Below are 25,812 nucleotides of genomic sequence, written 5' to 3'. Positions count from 1 at the left end.
CTATATTGGTTCTCTCAATAATATTCATTTTTTTTTACTTGTGATTCAAGCCCGTAAGTGACATATGTATATGAGTTTTGTATCGACCCATAAGTGGCCATTGTGTTCTTATAAGCCTATAAGAGACATCTATTTGTAGTTTTTGCTTTTTCATTACACTTTGTACAATTATTGAGCTATGTCATGCATCTCTAGAATCAATTATTGGCAGTGGTCTTTCTTTTACTATGATACTTCTGTTTTACTCCTATACTAAACCCCCTTAATGTCACTTGCAATGTTATAAAAAACGTGCCTTGAGGCGCAAAAGGCGCACTTCGCCTTGAGGTGCGACCCTCTGTGCCTCAAGGCGCAAGCCCAAGGAACAATTTTTTTGTTTTATGTTTACAACAAGACTTATGAGACATAATCAATAAGAGTTTTGTAGGTTAATCTCATATATTTTCCAGTATTTCAGTTATGTAATCAGTTTCTTAGTATATTTTTACTTTTGTTGGTTAATCGAATATATTTTTCAGTCATGTAATTAGTTTCTTAATATATTTTAACTTTTGTTGGTTAATCTCATATATTTTCCAGTTATGTAATCAGTTTTTAGTTACTTTTATATGTTAATCTCATATTTTTTAGAATAATCTCATATATTTTAACTTTTGTAGGTTAATCTCATATATTTTCTAGTTATTTCAGTTATGTAATCAGTTTCTTAGTATATTTTAACTTTTGTTGGTTAATCTCATATATTTTCTAGTTTTTAGTTACTTTTATATGTTAATCTCACATTTTTTAGAATAATCTAATACATTTTAACTTTTGTAGGTTAATCTCATATATTTTCCAGTTATTTCAATTATGTAATAATTTTCTTAGTATATTTTAACTTTTTTTGGTTAATCTCATATTTTCCAGTTATGTAATCCATTTTTTAGTTATTTTTATATGTTAATCTCATATTTTTTAGAGTAATCTCATATATTTTAACTTTTGTTGGTTAATCTCATATATTTTCCAGTTACTTTAGTTATGTAATTAGTTTCTTAGTATATTTTATCTTTTGTTGGTTAATCTCATGTGTTTTCCAGTTATGTAATCATTTTTTTAGTCACTTCTATATGCTAATCTCATATTTTTTAGAATAATCTCATATATTTTAACTTTTGTAGGTTAATCTCATATATTTTCCAGTTATTTCAGTTATGTAATCAGTTTATTAGTATATTTTAACTTTTTTTTGGTTAATCTCATATCTTTTTCAGTTATGTAATCAATTTTTAGTTACTTTTATATGTTAATCTCGTATTTTTTAGTACTTATTTGAGATTTTCTATTTTTTATTGATTGTTATTTAATCAATAAAGCATTTCTTTATTTATTTGTATTTTTAGATATTTTTTTATAATTTTTTTTAAGTTTTCAAATTTTTTTTGAGGCTTACGCTTTACACCTTGAGGCTTATGCCTCGCCTCAGTTTTTGGTGGAGCGCCTCGTTAAGCCTCAACACCTTTCACAACACTGGTCACTTGTAATGAAAAACTTCACCAAAATGGCTACAGTTTCATCCATGTGACAACTCTTTTCAAACCTTAGAATTCTAAAAGAATGACCCGTTATATTACAATTTAAATCAAATCCTATTTGGTTGTGCTCATTTCAATAAAGATGTAAGAGCATTTCCCTGAACATCTTTCATCAATTTCCTAAGTCTGTCTTTAGCAGCACCCATCACTTATTGTGAAAATGGGGTCTCCATATCACTACTTTTTTTTCTCTATATCGTGCAAATACTTATGAATCTGTTTTGCTTTTATTTGATACTTGAATTTTGGTATTCATTGGTGGAGTTCTATTATAAATTTTAAAGCTCTTTTATAAGCAAGCTGGGTTGCAAGGCTCAACTTATTTTTCTCAACTACTTGTCTGCTCTTGTGTTTGATTGACCATCTTTTGGAACCCAACCGAGCTTAGACAATATGTGATTCTAAATCCTGAACGGTGCAGTTTGCTTGCTATTGCTATTTCTACTTCACATGATTCTATCATAACGGTTGATTCAAGTGCCCCAAACGTACAGATGAGTCATTTATCCCATTAAAGAGAAGAGAAGGAATGTGCTCATCTGTATTTACTTCCTAAGGTTGCAGTGTAAATCAATATATATGCTATTGCTGGTGATAGTGAAAGGCAATGAAAAAGTGTCTTGTATCGTAGGCTTACTATCTGAACCACGTAATTCCCTTTCTTCTTGATTTTCTGTTTTGGCTTATCACCCCCCTGCGTAAGCAGAATCTTGGCAACTCCTTGGGGTTGAGGGGTAAGCCCTTGAGTTTTACGTCCGCACATGGTCAGAGGCCATAAGTACTGCAAGCTGAGCTAGCACGGTCGTCCGCACATGATCACATGTTGCACATCAATAATTGAACAAACCAGCAAACAAAATATACACTATTGTGGTGGTCTCGCAAGAACGTCGTGCCTTCCTATTTGCCTATATATTTCGTTCCAAATTTCACTGAGCAACCAACCCAGTGTCTTCGAGAGTCATGGATTTCTACACATCTGCAATCACAATTCTTTCTCTGATCCTCCTGACCAGATTCGTATCGTTTCTGCAACGTAGGGTTGGCGTCTTAGGGAATAAGAACAAGCTTCCCCCCATTTTAGCTACTAAGATTCACCAACAACTGAACTACAGTAGGCTGCATGACTACCACCACGACCTTGCGCAGAAACATAAGACCTTTAGGGTGCTGTCGCCATGGAGGAACGAGATTTACACGGTAGAACCAGATATTATTGAGCATATACTAAAGGCCAATTTCAAAAATTATGGCAAGGTATGTATATATGTATGTGTCTACCATAAATTCTAAAACTCAGGTATTTTATGATGTCATATGGATGGTGCGTCACACGGATACTCCATTTTGACTGTCTTTTTTTTCATCGATGTAAACCCGGAGCACACCCCTTGGCTCCCAGGGAGTCGCCTGGCTCCGGCTAAGCAGGGGCTTATCCTTTGCCTTCATTAATGCAAGGAGTTTGACACTAACGAGAATGAAACCCCCTCCACTGGGTCAAATCCTTGGGCTTCATTTTGGCTTGTATCCCTTTATCTATCAGTTATATTGGAAACTACATAAAAATGGTCATATCCATGGATCCCCAACCGTATCCATGTGGGATAGTGTCTGATCTATCAAACGTGACATATAACTTTTTTGTGTGAAGCAAACTCAGCATTCTTGTGGCTGCAGGGTGAGTTTCAGAGCACAACAATGGGTGATTTGTTTGGAGATGGGATTTTTGCTGTTGATGGCGAAAAGTGGCAGAAACAGAGGAAGCTAGCGAGCTTAGAGTTCACAACCAAGATCTTAAGAGATTTCAGCAGTCACGTTTTCCGCCAAAATGCAGCCAAGTTAGCAACAAAGATCTCCAAGGAAGCAATTGCAGAGAGGATCATAGATATGCAAGTGAGGCTTTGCCCCCACGCTTTGTTTCTTTTTTTAGTTAAATTTGTGGCTTCTTAATCTTTGTGATTTCTTCTTGCCAGACATCTGAGATAATAGGTTTAGATTGAGATCAGTTTTTTTTTTCATGAAGGATCGGGAAACCACCCTTGGAATCAGACACACTGGCTAAGTCTGCCGTACCCACAGTCTCTGTACTGACAATGTAAAACCGTGGTGCACCCCTTGCGCTTAGAGAGTCACCAAGCTTAGGCTGAGCAAGAGTCTTATCCTCCTTGCCTTCACTAATGCAAGGGGTTGATGCTCATGGGAATGGAAACTTAACCACTCGTCTAGTGGCCAAGGCCCCTTCCACTGTACCAAACCCCTTGGGGCTGATCGAGAACAGTTAGTCATATTGTGTATTATCGATTGCCAGTTATATTCAATCCTCACTGCACATCTCATGTTGGAACTATGTGATAGTTTAGAGTGGGATCCATGCACACCTCTATCAAGTGAGATGTGTGGTGGAGATGAAATCAAACATAATGTACAATATGATAATAACTGCTCTGGATCAGTATTTTTTTTATAACAAGCTTGCATGTTGGACTTATATCGTTTTATATTTGTGTTCATCCATTTTTTATTTGGCTTCCTCGCTTTTTCATGCATCACTTCTTCTATTAATTTTGTTTCCTGGTAACTATACTTTCTTTCTTGGTTTAAATATTATTCAATGTCAATTTTGAAACTTCTTATTTTGGTACTTATCTTCAATGGTTACAAGTCACATAGGGGCAATCAAATATTTTATAAAAAGGTAGGTGTTTATCTTAAATATTTAAAAACTCAGGTCACTAAAGTTAAATTTAGCGTGTTAGACTCCTATATGCAGATCATGAACTTGCATGTTGCGAAACCATGATTCAAAACTTATTTTCAACTAAAGAAACAATGTTAGATCACATCTATAAGGTTAGATCTACAAAATAAAAAGAAGAAAAATGTTTAAAAATAGTGTTTTCTACAAGCTTGCATGTACAAAATGACTATAGCAAATATGTATATGGGAAGAGAGAGAGAAAGAGAGAGAGAGAGTATAGGTTTTTTCTAATGTTAAACTAGTTGTGTTTAACATTAAATGGATTCAACCTTATTCAAATGACAAAAATATAAAAAAAAAATGACGTTTTAAAAAATACATAGTTTTTAAGGTAAAAAATATAATTTTAACATATTCATAAAGTTACGTTTTTTGTAAAGGGTTAATCTAACATTAAACTAGTTGTATTTAACTTTAGAGGAATATAACCTTATTAAAATAATTAAAATACCCTTAAAAGAATGATATTTTTTAAAATACATGGTTATTTTTTAAGGTTAAAAAGTAACTTTGATAGATTCATAAAGTTACTTTTTTGAAAAAAGTGTTTGACTTTTTAATTCCCTTTATTTTCAAAAGAAATATAATTCCCAAAAAAATAATCACATGTTTTAAAAAATATCATTATTTTAAAGATATTTTAGTCATTTTAATAAGGTTAAATCTATTTAATGTTAAACACAACTAGTTTAATGTTAGATTAACCACACACACACACACACACACACACACACATATATATATATATATATATATATATATATATATATATATATATATATATATATATATATATATATATATATATATAAAGAGAGAAAAAATTGAACATATTAAACCTCCTTTCTCGTTCTACACCATTAGGCCCCATAGTCTGAAGTATTTTATGATAGATTTAAACTGTTAGATGTGTTTAGCATGTTCGATTTAGTGACAATTGACTCTTGGATCATGTTTTTTGACAAAAAATTGTATTTTTATGAGCTGGGAAATTTTGATGCCTTCATAGCCATTGATTTTGGATCACCAAAAAAAACTATATATAGGTCAGATTCTGCTGATCCAAAAGTCGGTTCTCACTAAACAAAACTGGTAGATCACATCTATAGTGTTAGATGTGAGAAAAAATACAAAAAAATATGATTTTTGAAGGAGCTTAATAAGACAAAATGAGAAAACGGGACAGGAGCATGTTACTCATATATATATATATATATATATATATTGGTTAATGTTTATACAATTGACTCAACCACTACAAGGATGACAGTTAGTAGCGATGACTTTTCTCACCGTTATTGCCCTATTTATCACTACTATGGGTCTACAAAGGCAACAAAAAAAGTTCACAATTTTTTGGCCTTTGTTAATTAATAACCGTGACATTTATAGGTCGTCGTTAATGTGTGAACCAACATCAGCAAAAAGTTTCCCCATAACTTCGAACACTAATAGCGATGACCCACCTTTTAACAATGACATTTCTATGTTGCCTTTATAGCCTATAACGAGAACTATAGCTCGTCGGCATAGTCGATAACGGTGAGAAGTTGTCTATGGTGGCAACAATTACGTCTCCATTATAGGCTATAACGGCGCTAATTAAGTCATTGTTATAGGTTGTAATGATGACATAAGGTTAAGGCCGATAACGGCGACACAGGAATGTCGCTGTTATAGGCCTTAAACCTGCAAAAACATATATTCCATATTAATTTTAATTTTTTTAATGTTACATTAAACAAAATGACATTCATTTAAATATAAACATTCAAATATATACTTCAAACATCCCCAAACACACATCCATTCAAATATAAACATATACTTCAAATATAAACATACACTACAAAAAACAAATACACTTCAAAAAACAAATATACATAATCTTCAACCCCTCCCCTACATCCTCTCCAAACCTTCACCAAACACACTTCAAAAAACAAAAATACATCATCTCTAACCTCTCCTCTACATGTTCTTTAAACCTGCAACAAACATACTTCAAAAAACAAACATGCATCCTCTCCAACGCCCTTCTCTGCATCCTCTTCAAACTTGCAACAAACACACTTAAAAAATGAGTACAATCTAATAATTAAAAACATTTATAACAATGTTAATGATGATGATAGCAGCACGAAAATTTAGAATGATAACTTACAGATATTTTAATTATAATACAATTGAAGGCTCAATAATGTTTTTGCCTTTTCCTACATTGTCATGAAAATACTAAAAAGCATAAAGATAACATTAACAAAACATCTTTTCACATTCAAGAGGATATCAACTTCAATTCAATATATATATATATATATATATATATATATATATATATATATATTTAAAATCAGTTTGCAAACAATAAATTAAAATTAGTTTATATATATTTAAAATCAGTTTATATATATATATATATATATATGTATGTATATAAATAATATACATCCATTCAAATATAAACATATATTTCAAACATCAATACAAGAAAAAAAATATTTAGCAATATACTATATTAAAAAAATTAAACTTAGGGAATAAGAAACTTACCCTCGTATGATAGCTCTAGAAGTACAAAGATGATCCACTAGTTTATATAATGCATTCGTTGTCGGTTTCTGTTCATCTATTTTAGTCTGCAAACAACAAATTAGTAATCCATTAGAGTCATCATGATAAGCATTATACTATATAAAAAAATAAACTTACTATATAAGAAACTTACCCTCGTACGATAGCTTTGGAGGCATGAAGATGTACCAGACTTGATAGTTATTGAAGCTTTTTGTTGCTTGATTTGCTTCTAAAGCATGAAAGTCGGCCTAGTGGTGGTGATGATATTTGGATACAAATGCAACCTTTATCTTTCATGAAATTATGCATCGGAATATTTATCAATCATCCTCTGAATCATGTCAATGTAACAGCATGAAATCTTCGTTGATGGTGTGGGGGGTAATGAATCAACCCCTCCGCAATCGTCCTCTTGATACCCATCATTGCCCTGTTCTTCATTCATTTCAAATGAAGATGGTACAATCTTGTATATATTTTTTGGTATTATCTTATGCGCTATATGCATTTTGCTCTTTATAAGATCTCTAATATAAAATACTTGCATAGCTTGAGAGGATAAAATAAAGGGATCCTTCTGGTATGTTAGGTGAAACATGTTGACACATGTAAAGTATTTATTCTTACACATGTACATATTATCAAACCAATCACATCTAAACATATACACTCAATTTTGTCTTATATATTTAAATTCAATAGTATCTTTTAGAACATCGTAATAGTCTACATTAGGTAACAATAAATCGCCTTTACACGTAACCATTATCCCACTGTTCTAAGAACTACGGTCTTCACCATGAGACTATGTATGAAACCTGATTTCATTCACATCACAAGTTTGATAAGACTGTGATTCACACTTAGGTCCTCTTACGATATTTTGTAATTCTGGAAAAGTGCCATTGTGATTGTATAAAAATCAACTTGTGAGCTCCTAGTTATGTCATATTGTAGATTCTTAAACATTATTGCACAAGCTTTAAATTATATGTCTGTGTTTTCTTAGATACGGCTCACATTCAATGTAGTTGCTAAGTACATACTTATGAGCTCTCGTATATTCCAAATTTGAAAGTACAAGTGGTAAAATGCCTCTGACTTTCACATGAATGTTATGTGAGAATACAGACAAACCAGATGTCTTTGCCATACTGCACCTATCATCATGCTTATCACGAGAGTTAAATTTAGTATCAATACCACTAAAATACATTGAGCAAAAGGTTGCACATTTCGTTGAAATATATGCCTCATCAATAAAAACTTTCGCCAGTGCTTTGTCCTTCACAGTTTGCTTTAATCTACTCGAGAATCTTTTAATCGGATATATCCAATGATATTATATTAATTTAGCAAGTTCGGCCTCAAGTGGTAGATGATGAATAGCTAGGTGCACCATAATGATAAAAAATATGGGTGAAAATATCTTTTTCAAAGTGCATAAAATTATTGAAATATTTTTCTTCATCTTTGTTAAAGCATCTCTTCTCAACGACCTTGCACACAACCGCCTGAATATATCCCTTAGACGGATTAAAGGCATGTCGATTGTCTTCTTTAGATATCCATGAACTGCAATAGGAAGTAGGCGCTAGAAGAATATGTGGTTTTCATGACTCTTTATTCTAAAAAAGTTAGCATCATATATGTTTACGCATCACCCTAAAAAATGTCCTTATGCGTACTCGAAAATATGTATTATGCATCTCATTTTTTCGGTGTTGCATTGCTTCTAACTATGTGCAAGTGACGATGTATCTTTCTGAGTCTTAAATCTTCCCATGTATTTTCGTTGTCCTTTATTTTTCTCCTTCACATCGAGCAGTGTATATAAGATATTGTCATATATGTTATTCTCAACATGCATTACATATAAGTTGTGTCTTAGCTTAAGTGATAACCAATATCGTAGTCAGAAAAATAATTTTTTTCTAATTTTAGATATTGTTTATTGTCATTCACGCATGCATCTATCTTCATATAATCAAAGTAAGTGTGATTCATAAATTTATTCGCCTCGTAGTAAGAGTTTGGCAATCTTTTTCACTCGAGCAATGTTTCCTTCAAAAAATCAATCAATATGTCGAATGATTTGCTACTTCAATTGTACATTGATTTGATACGTAACAGCTTGAGAATGAAAGTTAGTTTTGTTAACTTTGTGAAACCTTGATATAAATCGCTTCGAGCATCACCCATTAAGTCTTGAAGGAGTTTTCGTTCGCCATCATCATCTGAAACTGTATCTAATGTTGTCCCCATAATAACGTCGTTCAACATTTCTTCGACCTAATCATGAACCTCTGGCATATCCTCGCTCTCATCCTGATGTATAGGAACTACATCTATGTGAGATTGGGAGACACTCACATGAGACTGAATATATTTCATGGTATAACCACATCCAATCAAGTATAGTTTGATCAGTGGTAGAACTTTATATTTTTTATTCTTGCAGTCTTGACATGGGCATCACATTCTACCAGTGGAATCGACATGAGCACATGATGCTTCAATGAATCCATCAATTTTAGATATATAAGGTTCAAAACTTTTGTCGTGAATATGTATCCACGATTGATCTGTATTCACAGACGACAACCCCACTATATTCAACAAGAGAATCTTTGATTAGTGGCATTTATAATTGAAATATAAATTTCTAAAATTCTATAAAATGCGCTAAAATTCTAAAAAAATCAAGTGGAAATAAAATAAAAAATGCAAACCTGGAGTTCAGTGGCATAAGATAGATAATTAAAGGGTAAACTTTTATCGTCTACAAGCCTTAGTGCAAGTAATCCCCATATACTGTCGACTTAAAAATAGAAGAAAATCAATGTGAATTATTTAAACTAAAGATATCATATGATGCTTGAATATAGATAAATTGAGATAAAAAGAAAAACAACGTGAATAGTCAATTCTTCTTCAATGAACTTAGCATGCTATTGCTAAATAAATTATTAAAGAGATGATAATAAATATTGACTGACATCATTTCAAATTGTTATTAAAAGTTTTGAGACATCTTGGTAGGCAACTTATTGTTGGAAATTCATGCAAATGAAATTTTTTAATGCAATTTGAGAATTCAAAGCCAATTGTTAAATAAGATAAGATCCAATCAGTACCACGAGGGCTCTGCTGATCTGGTTAGCTTGAAAGGACATTGGGAGTTTGCATTGTGGCAAATCTCACTAGAAATTAGAATACACATAAACATATGAAAAGAACTTTATAATCTAAACGATCCAAAAGGTCAAAGGAGATAAATGTAAGTTTCAATTAAACATAATTTTTTATAAATATTCTTAAGCAACAAAAGGGGGAAAACAAGGAGCAAAAAATCCATTACAGTTAAACAAAGCTGGAGAAAAACAAGAAGATATAAGAAAAAACCATCAAAGATTTAAAAAGTTTAAAATAATAAGCTGACATATTTCACATAATATAAAACCCTAACTATCAGCAATTCTCATGGTTCTTATCCATGAAAAACTCAAACAAGATATTTGACGACTATAAAAAATCCAGATAAAAGAAAAAATAACTTCTCTATTATCATAGTTCTCTCCCACCCTCTTATCAATCCAAATATGATAATCTGAATGCAAGCGACATGAATCCAAAGAAAAGAGAGATTGACACTTACCCCCCAAAACACATAGAGTGTGAGTAAAAATGACCTTTTTCTCGCCTACAATGATATTATTACAAAAAAATAAAAACTCAATAATATTGTGTTAGTTTTTGTTTTTTGTTTTTTGTTTTTTGTTTTTTGTTTTTTTTTCATACATTCTGGGTGGTGGAGTCTTGTATATGCTAATCAAGTAGCTGCCAAATGAAAGGTCTCTCTACCTAATTGGGCCCCAAAATCCTTTGCAAGCCATCAACTTTCCAGGTGAACAACACCCGGGGCTTGAAAATGGATGGATATTATTTCTTTAGAATGCCTTCCATTTTGTGGCTCTTGGGTGTTGTTTATCTTGGCCATGTGCGACATCCAAGGCCCTCTCGATGGTTTTTGCTCAAAGAATCATGAAATTGATCCTCTAAGAGAGAGAGAGAGAGAGAGAGAGAGAGAGAGAGAGAGAGAGAGAGAGAGAGAGAGAGAGAGAGAGAGAGAGAACAACGTCCCAGATTTCCAAAACAAAGCTAAGTTGAAAATTTCATAAATTTCTTTTTTTTTTGTAGTGAAACTTAGAAAAGGTTTTAGCAGTGGAAATGAACGATAATGAGTCATCGGTTTTAGAAAACTCTGAGCAAGTCACAGGTATATGGCCAAGCATTCATTGACCACCAAGGTGTTTCATTTATCAAAATCACTTGTTTATTACAAACATCACTGCTTGGAAAAGTAGTATTGAGTTTTATAAAGAAAACAATACAACACTATCTAGAGAAACTCTGGAACTCGACGCCGACTTGCTTCGCATATCGCATCGCAGGTTCAACACCTGAAATTCCCATTAAACAGGGTCAGAACCACTGTTGGTCTGGTAAGCAAGCATTCATTCACACATTCAATCAAATATCAACTCATGAAAATGCACAGACCACTCAGAGTCACAGTTCGCAATGACGACGCTCAAGTCTCCACGACTTAGCGTATATCGTGAGAGTCTCCTTAGAGCCACAAGTTGAACATTCTGCTCAAGTCTTCATGACTTGGCGTGAGCCTATTCAGGGCTTCATTTGGGATGTTAAAATCAAGTCTCCAAGACTTTGCACATTTGTATCCCACGAATCCAAGTGTGAACTCCTCGATCTTAGCTTAGTTGTGTGGATACATGGCTCTTTGCCCTATCGGTCTAGTAGTATACCGATCATGACACCTTTCTCAAGGTTATGCAGAACTTAACAGAGCAACGTTCATTCACTCATACATTCATTCATCACTGAACCTAGAACTAAAGCATTGTTTCGATATTAACTCATTCACCCCCTGGTACGTGGGAGAAGCTTGAACTCGAGCAACGTTCTGGGGGTTGATTATTCTATGTATCTCAGATAGCCTAGAGGCTTGTTTATCCTGTCCATGATAGGGCGGTAGAACTCATGTCGGGATAACCCTAACAGGCTGGGTCGGATGCATCTCCTACTGCAGTAATTGGGTTCAATTCATAGATATTTAAGGATAACCACGACCTCCATACCTCCTGAGTGACGAGAGGCCTCTTGAACTCTTCGGTTCATAATAAAATACGTGTCACTCACGGTTGTACCATCACCATCTACCATGATGAGCAATAGTCCTGAATGGGTCCGCTGGTCTAACCATTACTTGTCAGATATTCGCATGTCATTCGGGCAAGCCAGTGCATCCTACACTGAAAAAATATGTACCTGACCCCATTCAGTATTCTCTAGCATGATCAAAACCGTAGAGTACTGCAACCTTAAGTTTTATTCATATGCATGCTTGACTCTGCTCTCAGCATCACAAGCACCTCACATCTTTCGGGTGGACATACAACTCTGGCTCTCTGGCCCTTACAAGTCTAGTTGTGCAAAAATATTTTTCATGAGCATGCATATGACACGATCTCAATAGATCAACTACTCAACGTGTATCACAGCAATGAGCATTTGGCCTAGTCAAGGCGTAACAACTACTCTAGCTCTTCGGCCCTTACGAGTAAAGTGCCCTTACAGGCGAATATGGGAATAAGCCATTCTGGCAGCGTTCCGACAACAGGGCATCCTCGTGTCATTCAAACAATTCAGGCAATTCTTTTGCTAACCATTTCGAAAACACTTCCTCTGCTTTGATGGCAGAAATGTGATGACCCTTTCTACGTTGTAGAAAGTACTTGACAGAATTTCGGTAGCACCTCCTTTATATGATGGAGTAACATGCTACATTCTTTCTAAGCTTGGTTGAGCTTCTTCAAAAATTTTGGCAGTACTTCCTCTCTTTGAAGAAGAAAGCGTGCATTTCTTTTAAGCTCAGTGAGCATCTTTTCAGAAATTTCAGCAGTATTTCTCCTCTTTGACAGAAAAATTACTACACTTAACTCAAGGATGGATGCGTACTATTGTACGTACTTTGCATCCATCGAGGTTTGTTGGAACCTTGGGCCTTAGTTAAGCCATGCGCAAGTGACTTAAGTTTTTACAAAAAAATAGTTTTTCATAAAAGCAAAGCCTTTTCAATAGGGACTTCATTCGTCAAGCAGAATCTTGATTGAGGAGCGGCAATAAAATTGCATTAACGATTTGAAATTGATCTTCATTTGAATGCTCATTTATGCACACTATATATAATATAAGCAGGAACCTATGCTTTATAATGCGGTGGCATAAATGAGTGCATATTTAATATTCGATGGGAAAAACCAAACTAAATAACTTGCAGAAAGCAAATATATATATATATATATATATATATATATATATATTTGCAGAAAGCAGGAGCCTTGGCATCGTTCGACGTGACGGCAATCTTAAATGCATAATTTAAATTACTGAAAGTAGGAGCCTTGACATCGTTCGACGCGATGATAATCTTAAAAGTATAATTTAAATTACAGAATGCAGGAGCCTTGACATCGTTTGACGCAACGACAATCTTAAAAGCTTAATTTAAATTACAGAAAGCAGGAGTCGTGACATCGTTCGACGTGACAGTAATCTTAAATACATATATACTGCAATATGTAGGAGATTTTATCATAAATATTCAACGATAGTCGCAAGGAGATGCGCGTGAACATCGAAGTATCTCAGAGGCGTAAATCAAGAACTAGGGTCAGATATTACTTCAAAACGTATATGATATATATCACAACACAAATCATCAAATACTTGAGAGAGAGTGATTGACGAATAAAACTTACCCACCGATCGGTGAAAACGGCTCCAGAATGCTATGTCTGCTTTAAATTGGGTTCGAACCTTTCTTTGAGAGGTCAAACTAGGTTAGATGAGTTCGACTTAGTTGAGAAAAAGGAAGAGCAGGTCAAGCTGTTAAACCCAAGTGGTTTGGATAAAACTGGGTTCTATTGAAGTCAACTGGGTCAGGCAGGTTTAGAATTAGCCCAAGTAGGCTAGGTCAAGTGAATCAAACATGGGTTTAGGACCAAAGAGGACTTTGACTTTGACTAGACCCAACTGGGCTCAAGCCAAGTCAAGTGGGTTTGAACCAGATCAGATAGGTTCAGACCAGGTAGGCAGGCTCAGAAAGGCTAGGCTAGGTAGGGGAGGTTTTAGAAAGAGAAGGAGAGCAAGAGAGAGAGGGAGGTTGAAAATATGAGAAGAGAGAGAGAGAGGAGGGCTATTTATAGCCCAAGCCCACCTCCTCTCTAGAAATTTTCAGAATTTTTTTTCCAGAAAAGCCCTCTAGCTTTCTGGATTTGACTGGAGGTTTCTTTGGTGTGGGGCCCACATGAAATATTTCATGAAATATAATATTGGGTCTCACAAGATATGTTTTTAGGAATATTTTTGTAGGTCTTACCAACATTTTTGTGGGACTCACAAAAATTTAGGGTTTTTGATGATTTTTTTTAAATTTTGAGTACGCCATTCTCTTTGTATCGACGTAAATAAGAAAGTTGGCTCGTACAAATCTTTTAATTTTACTCAGGGAGAAAGTTATGGATCCCTGACTGTTTGAGCATATATTTACGAAGATACGAATATCCTAAGTATAATTGGTTCATTGTTATCGATTCGATTCGATTTGATTCGCATTTCGGGTTCATATGCTATTTTTACATGAAAATGCCTCATGAATTTATTCAGAACTTTTGCTGAAAATTTGTGGGTCTTAAAAGTACCTTGTACGGAGGAGGGATGCCACACTCCGATGGCGGTTCAACAAGTATAAGTGTAGAGATATCAGAGAGAGAGAGAGAGGAGGGAGCAAGCACTATGTTCTGAATCTGATGGTGGTCCGACAACAGTGTAGAGAGATCGCAGAGAGAGAAAGAGAAATCGAGAGAGAAAAAGAGAAAAACAAAGATATGTTGGATCCTTTTAAAATACTAGGCTATAACGCCGACATTTTTGTTGCCATCAAGGCTATAAAGGAGAGCGACATGTCACTGTTATAGAGAAAGACTATAATGGTGACCTTTTTTTGTGTCATCATTATGTATCAATATTGGCGATATTATATGCTCTTTAAATATTGTTGTAAAAGTTTTTAACGGCAATAATTAATGGCAATCTAATGTCGTTGTTATTGATTATGCTATAACGGTGCAATTTATATCTTGTCGTTATATAAATAGCGGCGATATTATATGCCCATTAAATATTACCATACAAGTTCTTTAACGACAATACTTAATGGTCATATAATGTTGCCATTATAAACATACCTATAACGGTGATATCTATCATCGTCGTTGCAACTATGTTTATAGCGGTGACATATTTATCGGCCATATAATGTAGCCATTATAAGCATACCTATAACTGTGATATATAAAAGCATCATTATAGACATGTCTTTAATGGTGACATTCGTACGGGGCCAAGGCATTGATGAGAATATCTAAAGTCACCATTATTGCTAGTTAATAGCGGCAACATTTTTTGTCACCGTTAAAGAGTTGTCGCTATTGACCCTCATCCTTTTAGTAAACAATTGTTTCTTTTACCTTTTATTTTTTTTTTGTCACATACCGTAGATATGATCTACATGTTTTATTTAGTGGAAACTAACTTTTGGATCACCAAAATGTAAACTGTATACAAGTTTTGCGGTTATGCAAAAATCAACAGTTATGAACAAATTGATTTTTTTTACTCAAGAAAAAATATTTTTTCATAGAAAAAACGTGATTAAAGGGTCAATTATTCTCAGCAAATCGACCATGCTTCAAATCAACTTGCATCATGAGATTCCAACTCGAGTGTAGATATAATCAATTGTAGCAAATATAAATCATATATAGATAGATAGATAGATAGAAGATGCATTTGATTGTTCACTTATTTGCACGAATGCAGGATTTTTTGATGAGAGCCACAATGGATTCCATATTTACTGTCGGGTTCGGTGTAGATTTGAACACGCTAAGCGAAACGGCAACGGATGAAATCAAAAGATTCTCTCAAGCTTTTGATGATTCAAGTGCGAGGACTCTCAGCAGGTTCATAGACATCTTTTGGCGGGTGAAGAAGCTTCTTAACATCGGCTCAGAAGCACAATTCAAGCATAACGTTCGGATCATGGATGATTTTATGCACAGGGTCATTCGTTTCAAGAGAGAGCAGATCTTTGTCAAATCTAGATATGGTCTTAACGTAAGGAGAAGTTATTTATTTATTTATTTTAATGTTTTCTCCCTAAAGCAAACCTAAAAGAACAAAATTTGCAAAAAACAGTATAGAAAAACAAGAAGTCTGTTTTACAGCAATAAAAAGTTTGTAAAAGCACAATATCATGATACTATCCATTTAAAATAGTAATTAAAATATTACTTTTTTCTTGATATTTCAAAATATAACCCAGATTTGTCACCATGGTGGAGTTGTACAAATAACCCTACAGTTACAAACTGGGCCTCTTATCAGTCAAGGTCTTTTTTTTTATGCCAATATCACAGGTTTTTTTTTTTGGCTAGCCCAAGAGAAAACCCTCCCATCATTATCAGCATATTGCAGACCTCTAGTTGGTAAATTCCTTGAAATCTCCCTGCCCCGCAAGGAGTACACCCAGCTTGAAACTTGTTGAAGGGATACTATAACTACAAAACTTGTTAATTAGTATAAATAGTTGCATCTAGACCATCTTTTTTTTTCTTCAAGCTTAAACCTTGCTAATCAGTATAAATAGTTGCATCTAGAGCAGAGAATATCATATTATTCACCCAATTAACATTTCTCTAGGTCCCCTTCAAAATGTGAATAAATTCACATCATGGAAAATTATATTTGATAAAGTTAAAATCGTAGAAGGCATACCCTATGAAAATCTAATAAAGAGCTCTCCCAATCTGTTTCTGAGTTCAATCCGGCAATATCTTTTTATGTGGTGGTTCCCCCACACTCCCCCAAAGAAAAAAAAAGAGGAAAAGTTTTGAAACAGTCTTATGCCAACTAAATCTAACATGCGTTCATCCGTAGGTAGTTTTTTTATGTATGCCAAATCCCTAGTTGAAAGAAAAGGTTTTGAATTTGAAATTGCCCCAAGTTTCACTGAAACTTCATTGAGTATTGTAATCCATATGAACGGGTTCAAACCAACCTATGGAAACCCCTCCCGCATCTGAACCATGGTATCCTTGAAAAATTTATACCTAATGAAATGATAAATTGATCTACCACTACCAACAGAGGCTTAGCTTGCCTGGTAGGAGCAGCTAGTGCACGTCACCTTGTATTGGGACGTTGCAGGTTCAAAACCCAATGGTATAGTTGTATAACTGGTAGGGGTCTGCCTAACTCTTTAGCTTGCCTTTCAAAAAAAAAAATTTGATCTACCACTAACAATAATTAAAATTTAAAACCCAGAAATTTTTTTAGTAAGCTTTTGTTATTTCATACTATGAAAAAGACATCATCATCATGAACTATGTTCTTTTCCTATGACATTTCAGGGTAAGAAAGAGGACATACTGTCAAGGTTTCTGCTAGAGGGTGAGAAAGATCCCGAGACTATGACAGATAAGTACCTGAGAGACATAATACTCAACATAATCATAGCTGGTAAAGACACAACGGGAGGAACACTTTCATGGTTCTTTTATAGAATGTGCAAACACCCGCAAGTACAAGACAAGATCGTTCAAGAAATCCGAGCGGCCACCAACACCAATGAAGAGCAGAAACAAAATGAGCAATCTATCACGAGTTTCACAGAGAGTCTCATTGAGAAATCTATCAACAAAATGCATTATCTCCACGCAACTCTTGTGGAGACACTCAGACTCTACCCTGCTGTCCCTATAGTGATTGGCTTCCCCTTCTTTTTATCATTCCTACAAAATAAGATTAACTAATTTTTCCTTGGGCTCTCATCTGGTTGGGCTGACTTGAGAATGTCACCAAGTTGACGAGACATTACAATTAGTTCAAAACTCACGGGTGACATCTCTTGTCGCAAGGTCCAAGCTGGGGGTACCCCTCAGTGGGCAGGGCACCAGCCAATGTTTTTTTTTTTTTTGATTATTCAAAATAAAAAGATTAGCCAGTTTTTAAGGAATAATATTGCTAGTTAGACATCTTAGCAATGCATCATTGAATGCAGGATTCGAAGCAAGCTTTTGAAGATGATATTTTGCCTAATGGTTCTAAAGTGTGGAAAGGTGATTTAGTATACTTCTTAGCATATTCAATGGGTAGGATGAAGTTCTTGTGGGGCACGGATGCTGAAGAGTTTCGACCAGAAAGATGGATAGTAGATGGCGTCTTCCAGCCGGAATCACCTTTTAAGTTCCCAGCATTCCAGGTAAAGCTTGCTTTCTTCAACATCCCGAAGAATCTCCAGCTGAAACTTTAATTAATTCCTTAAATATGGATGCAAATGCCGGTGCTCAGAAAAGGAAAAAGAAATGAAGAAAATTAAAAAAAATTGGTCAATGAATCATAGTTACCAAAAGCTTCTTGCTATACGAGAGGGAACTACTTTCCCTAAAGCTCGCTTCAAAAGCAGAAAACTCTTCACTTTCCTGAAAAAAAGGAAAGCTTTGAGAAACTCGCTTTTAAAATATGGGAAACTCTATTATTTTTAGTAGGAACTTAGGAAGTCTGCTTCTTTTTGTCTCTCAAATTGATTCTTTCTTTTTTTTAAAGTTTTTCTCTTGCTTCTTGTCACTTTTTGCTCACTTGCCCCACTTCTTAGTTTTTCATATTAAGAAACTATAAAATAATGTTAGTTTCATATCATTTTATGTTTGTTTTCACGTTAATTTTCATCTGCTTTCGCTTATGCTTTGTATTGCTTTCCATGTAAACATTGATTTATCTCTAACATGAAATTAAAATCATACTTTTTTCATTTTAGAAAGTAGTTTGCTCAACATTAGGCTAAAGCCATTTGTAAACAATGTCTTATTTAAGTAGCAAAGAAGATATGGATAAAGGTAGTGACACGAGATATTTTAAGGTTAGTCTGGAAGTAGTCGAGAAACCGACTTCATGTGGTTTTGATGATGAAGGTATTTATGGAAATGATAACTTGAGCCAATAGTGAGTTCCAAAAGATATAGGGAAACGATATCTTTAGCCATTTGTAAGTTGAGAGAGAGAGAGAGAGAGAGAGAGAGAGAGAGAGAGAGAGATGTCATGTCCGTTGTCTCTAGGGTTGTCAACGGATCAGATAGAACCAGACGTGACCCTGATTTTTGGGTATGACATCAAGTTCAAATCCGAGTTTAATTGGACCCACTATAAGAGAAACCATACTCAGACCCCATAAGAACTACATGAATCAGACCCGGGTCATACCCTATAAAATAATATTTTTTATTATTTTTACATTGAAAAATTATGGGTCTTAATCGAAACTCGAGTGGGCCTGGGTCAAGTATAAAAATTCGCAAATTATACCCGGCTCCATGTATTAATCGGACCTTCGAGCTGGACCTGAGACTCAATCGAGGCTTCTTATTTATCACCATACCAGAATCCTATAGGGTTTTGGTTCAGATCTGTTCCAGATAAACCCCGTTGACACCCCTAGTTGGCACTATCACCTTTATTTTTTTAATAATTGATAGCTAGTCACATTGGGCTCAGTCCTGGGTGAGATAAAGGTATCATCACTCTTTTTTATGAATTAAGCCTTGTGCAACTGGGGGTATGACATAACAGGAACTTAATTGTTTTGGGCTCCAACAAGCACTGCATTTACCATTACTAGAACCTAAAGCCAACAGAATGAGAGCAGATCCAGTACTTGACCAATTACCTTGGGAAGGTACTCGCTGAATTAACCGATGCTTTACGCAGGGCTGAGCCCAGTGTTGGAGGCGAACACTTTACGCAGCCCCTACATGGCACCAAAGTGTTGTGGGAGTGGTTTTGTGTTCGGGCCGAACACTCATAATAGTGTTTTGCCTTTTAGTAGAGGGAGTACACTGGGGTCCCTTATTTAATAGGTTATAGGGGGGCAGCCATACGTGGCCCCCTAGTTGGACAGAACACCATATAAGGTGTTCTGCCCTATACACTGGATCCAGGGGCAGCTTAAAAGAAGTATTTGATTGGAGGCCCATATTTATTTATTTTTCATTGGAGGCCTTCGTGAAATATAAGCATTATATATATTTCATTTGAGCCCTAAGCGGTGGCCTCAAATCTCAAAGAGGCCAGCAGGCCCTTACTGGATCAGCTTCCCAAGGCCCAGAACACTGGACTTGCTTCACCTTTCTTCGAACCCCACTCTCCAGTTAATGGATATGTGGCATTAAGTGATTGAACTGAGTACCTTGCAACTAGGGGTGGCAATCGGGTTGGGTTGGCGGATAAGCATACCTCAACCCGAACCCGACCAGTTTATTAAACGGGTCGGCTGTGGCAAACGCGAACCCGACCCGTTTATTAAACGGGTAACCCGACACAACCCGCCAACCCGCTTAATAAACTGGTTGGGTCGGGTAAACGGGTTGGCAGGTTAGCGGGTCAGGTTGGTGGGTCGGGTTGGCGGGTTGACCTGCCCGCCTAACCCGTTTATTAAACGGGTCAGCCGGGTTGGCGGGTTGGCATACCCCTAACACGAACTCGGCCCATTTAATAAAGGGGTTAGGTGGGTTGACCCGTCTATTAAACGGGTTCATTTTTGCCCAACCCGAACCCGCGGGTTGGCGGGTCGTGTCAGGTTTTGCCACCCCTACTTGCAACGTTGTCGGGAATCGGGATCTTCCCTCAATAGAAAAGGCCTTGAGCCGACTCTTAGGTCAAGTTTGGAAACCAGGAGTTGGGACAGGAGTTAAATGCATTTGACAAAAACTTGGTCAAACTATCTTGTGATGGTCGTTTGGAAACTGGGCTGGGATGGGTGTTTATGCGTTGGGGATGGGAAATGAGGTCGTCTCACCTTTGTATTTACACTAAAGAATGGAATCCAAAGCTACGGCCTTCAAGATGTGGTAGCAGGATTTGGCAGTTCCCACTTCCTCAAATGGCACTTCCTATCCTAGCTACTAGTTTCCAAACAGGGCCTTGCAACCCTCGAACTCAGACACCACCAAGCCATTGTGGTACATATGCCTCATCTCTTTTGGTTCATGACTGATATCTTTGGTGCAGGCCGGACCTCGGATCTGTTTGGGGAGAGAATTTGCATATCGGCAGATGAAGATATTTGCTGCAGTTCTTCTGAATTTCTTCATCTTCAAGCTAGCAGATGAGAGGAAGGAAGTCAAATACAAGACCATGTTAACTCTGCAAGTCGATGGCGGCCTCTATCTCCTTGCTTCTCCTAGGAAGAATGCCTAATGGTTCTAAAAGTATTGTAGTATGCGTGTGTTTTCAATGCTTGTAGCGCAGTGATAATGCAGGTCCAATCCATCACCCCACTCCTCAGTGAATGGATTTAAGTCTTAGTCGGGTATTTCGTGTTTTAATATCTTTGAACTTTGTTAACTCTTAGTCTGGTATTTCGTGTTTTATGTATATGAATTGTAGTTTAAAAGTCTTGTTTCTAAATGCATTTCTTAAGTATTAGGAAGAATGACTAATGATTGCCCACCACAACTGACAGGCCCTGTCCCAAGATGGAGGGTGATCAGGTGCTTAATGCGCACATATTTGAGCAATCATATTGCACCTGATCTTTTCACATTTAAGACAACATCCAGGGTTTTTTGTCCCATGCCATAAGGCCAAAAGCAGAAAGCATTTTACTGGTGCAATCGCTGCGCCAGAAGTCATCCCAGTGAAAGCCTCGCCCGTAAAGTCTTTCACTAGCAAAAATTGCAAGCGCCAGTAACTATTTTCACTGGCTCATGCAATTTTTGTGACTTTTCCAAGATTTAGAGATGATCAACAGAGGAATGTATAGCTTCTATGCGAACATGTTCAATTATATTAAACAGATGAGTGCCTGCTCCACAATGCATCTAAGCTAACAGCATGCACAACTTATTATGAGCAAAAGTTTTCAATCTAAATAAGAATAAGATTGTAGTTAATTCATTAATTTCTTTTCTGATTTTCTGATGTTTCTCTACTTCTATATATATAACTATGAAAACATTAAACTCTTAACCAAGACTATGCATAATCAGTTAATTTGTTTATTAGTATGTATAGGACATTATCATGCAGCCACTTTGTCTTTGGGTAGATAACTAGATATGAACATCAAATCTTAGATCTAGTCCTTGAGATGTCTTCAATATTGTGATTACTACTTTGGTAGGTTCTGTCAAAGTCAACAGATTAAATAGTCTAAAATGGAAAATAGGCAAGAGAAAAATGTCTAAATTTCACTAAAAAAAGCCTACCTACAAAGTGGTATCTAAGAATCTATTAGATACAGTACGTAGATAGTACATAAATGACAAATAGGACATGGTAAACACATCCCAAATGCTAGATTTAACAGTTGATGATTAGACCCATCCCAAATCAAGGCAGCTCTTTAATTAAGGTCATGTGAACGACACCAATACTAATTTCATATTACACGGTTCATATAAATACAACAAGCAACACCTCGAGCCCAACCCAACCAACACATGCACGTGTGCGCACACACAACTCATGTGCTTGCTTACCATCACAAGAGTACAAGATACTGTACTTCCCGTTGCTACTCTATATGTTGCTAGACATCCATCACCAAGAAAATAAACCTTCATCATTTTATCCTCTTAGAGGATGCAAAATCAGTCGATATGAAAGACATTTGTGACCAAACATCATGAACCAGATAAGCAGAACATATTAAATCTGCACCCCTGCAAAAGAAGGATTTCTCTTAATAACTCACCCTCTTTCTATGAGGCAACTAATATAATTCATTGTAACCTAAAGATGGAATTACAAAACAAACAAAGGTGAAAATTTTTCACTATTCGTCCTACGCTGCATCTTTACCTTAGGGAGCATTTGGAAGTGAGAAAAATTCTCATAGGAAGAGAAAATAAATCCTATAAGTTTTGATATAATAAATCCTATCAAACAGCGGACATCATCCACAACCTTTTAAGCAGATGATGCTCCAACTAGGAGTTCAATAACCACTAAGAAATCATCAACCAGAAGTCGTGGAGCTCCTTGCAGCGAAAATGAAGGTTCAGGAATAACCCAATAGCATCGGTTGCAGCCATCCAAAAAGCATATATACAACATTTGTGTCTCGCATTGTCAATGATTCAGTAAAAGCCATATCTACAATGGAAGATAGCAGCTTCTTCTGGAGCCCATAATCACACAAACTCCACATCTTTAAATCAAGCAGCAAATTATGGAATAGTTGCACTTGTAAGTATAGGGTTGCTTTTATGGGACCGACGTAAAGACACAACTGTTGTTACAAGCTCTTCATCTTTCACTCCACTTTGATGACAAACATACAAAGAGGATAGTGTTTTCAAAAGAAATTGCAGTAGTACAACTAAAATCTCTGGTCCATGGGCATGAGAAAGCTCTTCATTATTCTCAGGATGTTGGATAGCAAGAGATTGGATTCTTAAGATTGGAGCAGAAAGTATTGTTGTAGCTATAGACAAATGCAGACTCCCATTTTGTGGTTCTATATGAAAGAATTTGAACAATATAATAAACTCGATTTTTTTCTCACTGTTCCTTGAGATACCAAGTGGTCTATTTATAACCGTAAAGATTACAATGAATATGAAAACAATTGTAAAACAGGAGTTACCGTTTTTTGTGGAATACCAGAAAACGATAATGGACTCTTCAACGTTCTGGTATATTCTGGATACAAGAGTCCTCATTTGGTTTATCTGGAAGAAGTCCATGTATTCTTGAGAGTCCACGGTTGCTTGTATAAGAGAGTTCACAAATTGTATTCTTATCATGCCCCTGCGAGCTCAACCTGGGGTCAACGACGTTGAGCTTGTCACAAATAAAAACAAACAGCGAGAACGGAAGGGTCTTAGTGAGCCCATCAGCCACCTGATCAGACGAGGAAATAAATTGAACTTGGACATGACCTTTTTGCACATGATCCCGAACAAAAAAGAAAATTGATTTCAACGTGTTTGGTGCGAGCATGAAACATTGTATTCGCGGCAAGATATAACTCACCAATATTGTCACACCAAAGAGTAGGTGGCGAAGAAAGAACATGGCCAAGATCAGTCAGGAGAGACTTGAGCCAAAAGAGTTCTAACGCTGCGTAGGCTAGAGATTTATACTCGGCTTCAGTGCTGGACCAGGCTACGATCCGTTGCTTGCAAGAAGACCAATTGACCAAATTGAAACCCATAAAAATATCAAAACCACTGGTAGACTTGTGGTCATCAATGCTACCAGCCAAGTCAGCATCAAAGAAGGCACTGAGCTGAAGTGAGGAAGACCGTGAGAAGGACAGGCCATGCTGAATGGTGTCTTTAATATATCGAAGAATACGCTTAATAGCAGACCAGTAAGTAACTGTAAGATGATGCATGGACTCACATACCTTATTGACATCCAAGGCAATGTTAGGCATTGCGAGAATGAGGTATTGAAAACTGCCAATAATACTCCGGTGTAGAGTAGGATCAAGAAAAGCAGGAGCATCATCCTTGAACAGCTGAGTGGTGGAGCTCAAAGGAGTGGAGATGGGCTTCACATCGGCTATAGAAGCACGATGAAGAAGATTCAAGGCATAAGTGCACTGGCATAAGAAAAGGCCTGAAGAGGCATAATGAACTTCAATACCTAAATAGCAGTTGAGGTGCTTGAGATCTTTAATAGAGAATGCACGACTAAGATGCTGAATTAATTGTATGATGGCAAGGTAGGAGCGGCTTGTAATTATGATATCATCAATGTAAACCAGAACATAAATAACCAAGTCACGATCCCGAAGTATAAATAACGAAGCATCAGAGAGAGATATATGAAATCCGCGAGACTGAAGATAAGAGTTGAAACACTGGTACTAGGCACACAAAGTCTGTTTGAGGCCATACAAAGCATAATTCAACTTGCAAACATAATTACGATAAGAATGGTCTTCAAAACCAGGAGATTGTGCCATATAAACATATTTCAAGAGAAGACCATTTAGAAAGACATTATTAAAATCTAATTGGTGTAATGGCCATGCAAATGAAACCACAAGAGCAAGAACTACACGGATGGTAGTAGGTTTTACCACTGGACTGAAAGTCTAAAAAAAATCAATACCTTCTTAATGAAAGCCCTTAGCGACAAGGCAAGCTTTATAGCGAGCGACAAAACCATCGGTGTGGCGTTTAATCCAGAAAACCCATTTGGAGCCAACTACATTGTATTGAGGAAGAGGAGGAACAAGGTGCCATGTATGATTGAGTTGGAGAGCATTAAACTCATCTTGCATGGCCAGTCGCCACTTGAGATCAAGGTTAGCTTATTTGAATGAAGTGGGTTTGGGTGTGAATAAGACTGAGCTAAAATAGGCAAGGGGGATCAGATAACAGGAAGTAGTGAATGCACGGGGTTTGAGTGAGTTGGTCATAGATCGAGTAATCATGGGATGGGTATGGTCAGACGAACAATTTAGAACGAGATCAAGGAGAACGGGTGGTGAGGAAGAGTCAGTTGGGTCAGCATTAGGGACAATACTTGGGCAAGGAGTAGACGATAGAGGAGAAAGGAAAATATCAAGTGGGGCTAGCGGTTCAAAAAAAGATAAGGAAAGTGGGTCTGGAGGAAGGAGGACAACGACTGGAGAGAAATCTCAGTCGAAAAGAGAGGATCAGGGAGAACAAGCCTCCGGAGGGATGGGTCCAAGAGTAGATTCGTTAAAGTAAACATGACGAGAGATATAGGTGCAGT

General features: G+C 36.2%; 1 protein-coding gene across 1 annotated transcript; it reads left to right on the top strand.

Annotated features, from left to right (window-relative positions):
• Positions 1-2,540: 2,540 nt before the first annotated feature.
• On the top strand, positions 2,541-21,559 carry LOC149839960 (cytochrome P450 704C1-like). Its single transcript, XM_090004962.1, has 6 exons — positions 2,541-2,834; positions 3,255-3,470; positions 15,880-16,176; positions 17,472-17,822; positions 18,122-18,322; positions 21,124-21,559. The coding sequence occupies exons 1-6, from the start codon at positions 2,541-2,543 to the stop codon at positions 21,310-21,312; spliced, it is 1,548 nt and encodes a 515-aa protein (XP_089861088.1). The 3' UTR covers positions 21,313-21,559.
• Positions 21,560-25,812: the final 4,253 nt, after the last annotated feature.

This window comes from Nuphar pumila, chromosome 4 (assembly GCF_984573655.1).
Source record: "Nuphar pumila chromosome 4, dmNupPumi1.hap1.1, whole genome shotgun sequence".
NCBI classification, from domain to species: Eukaryota; Viridiplantae; Streptophyta; class Magnoliopsida; order Nymphaeales; family Nymphaeaceae; genus Nuphar; species Nuphar pumila.
This window is presented reverse-complemented; position numbering and strand designations above follow the sequence as displayed.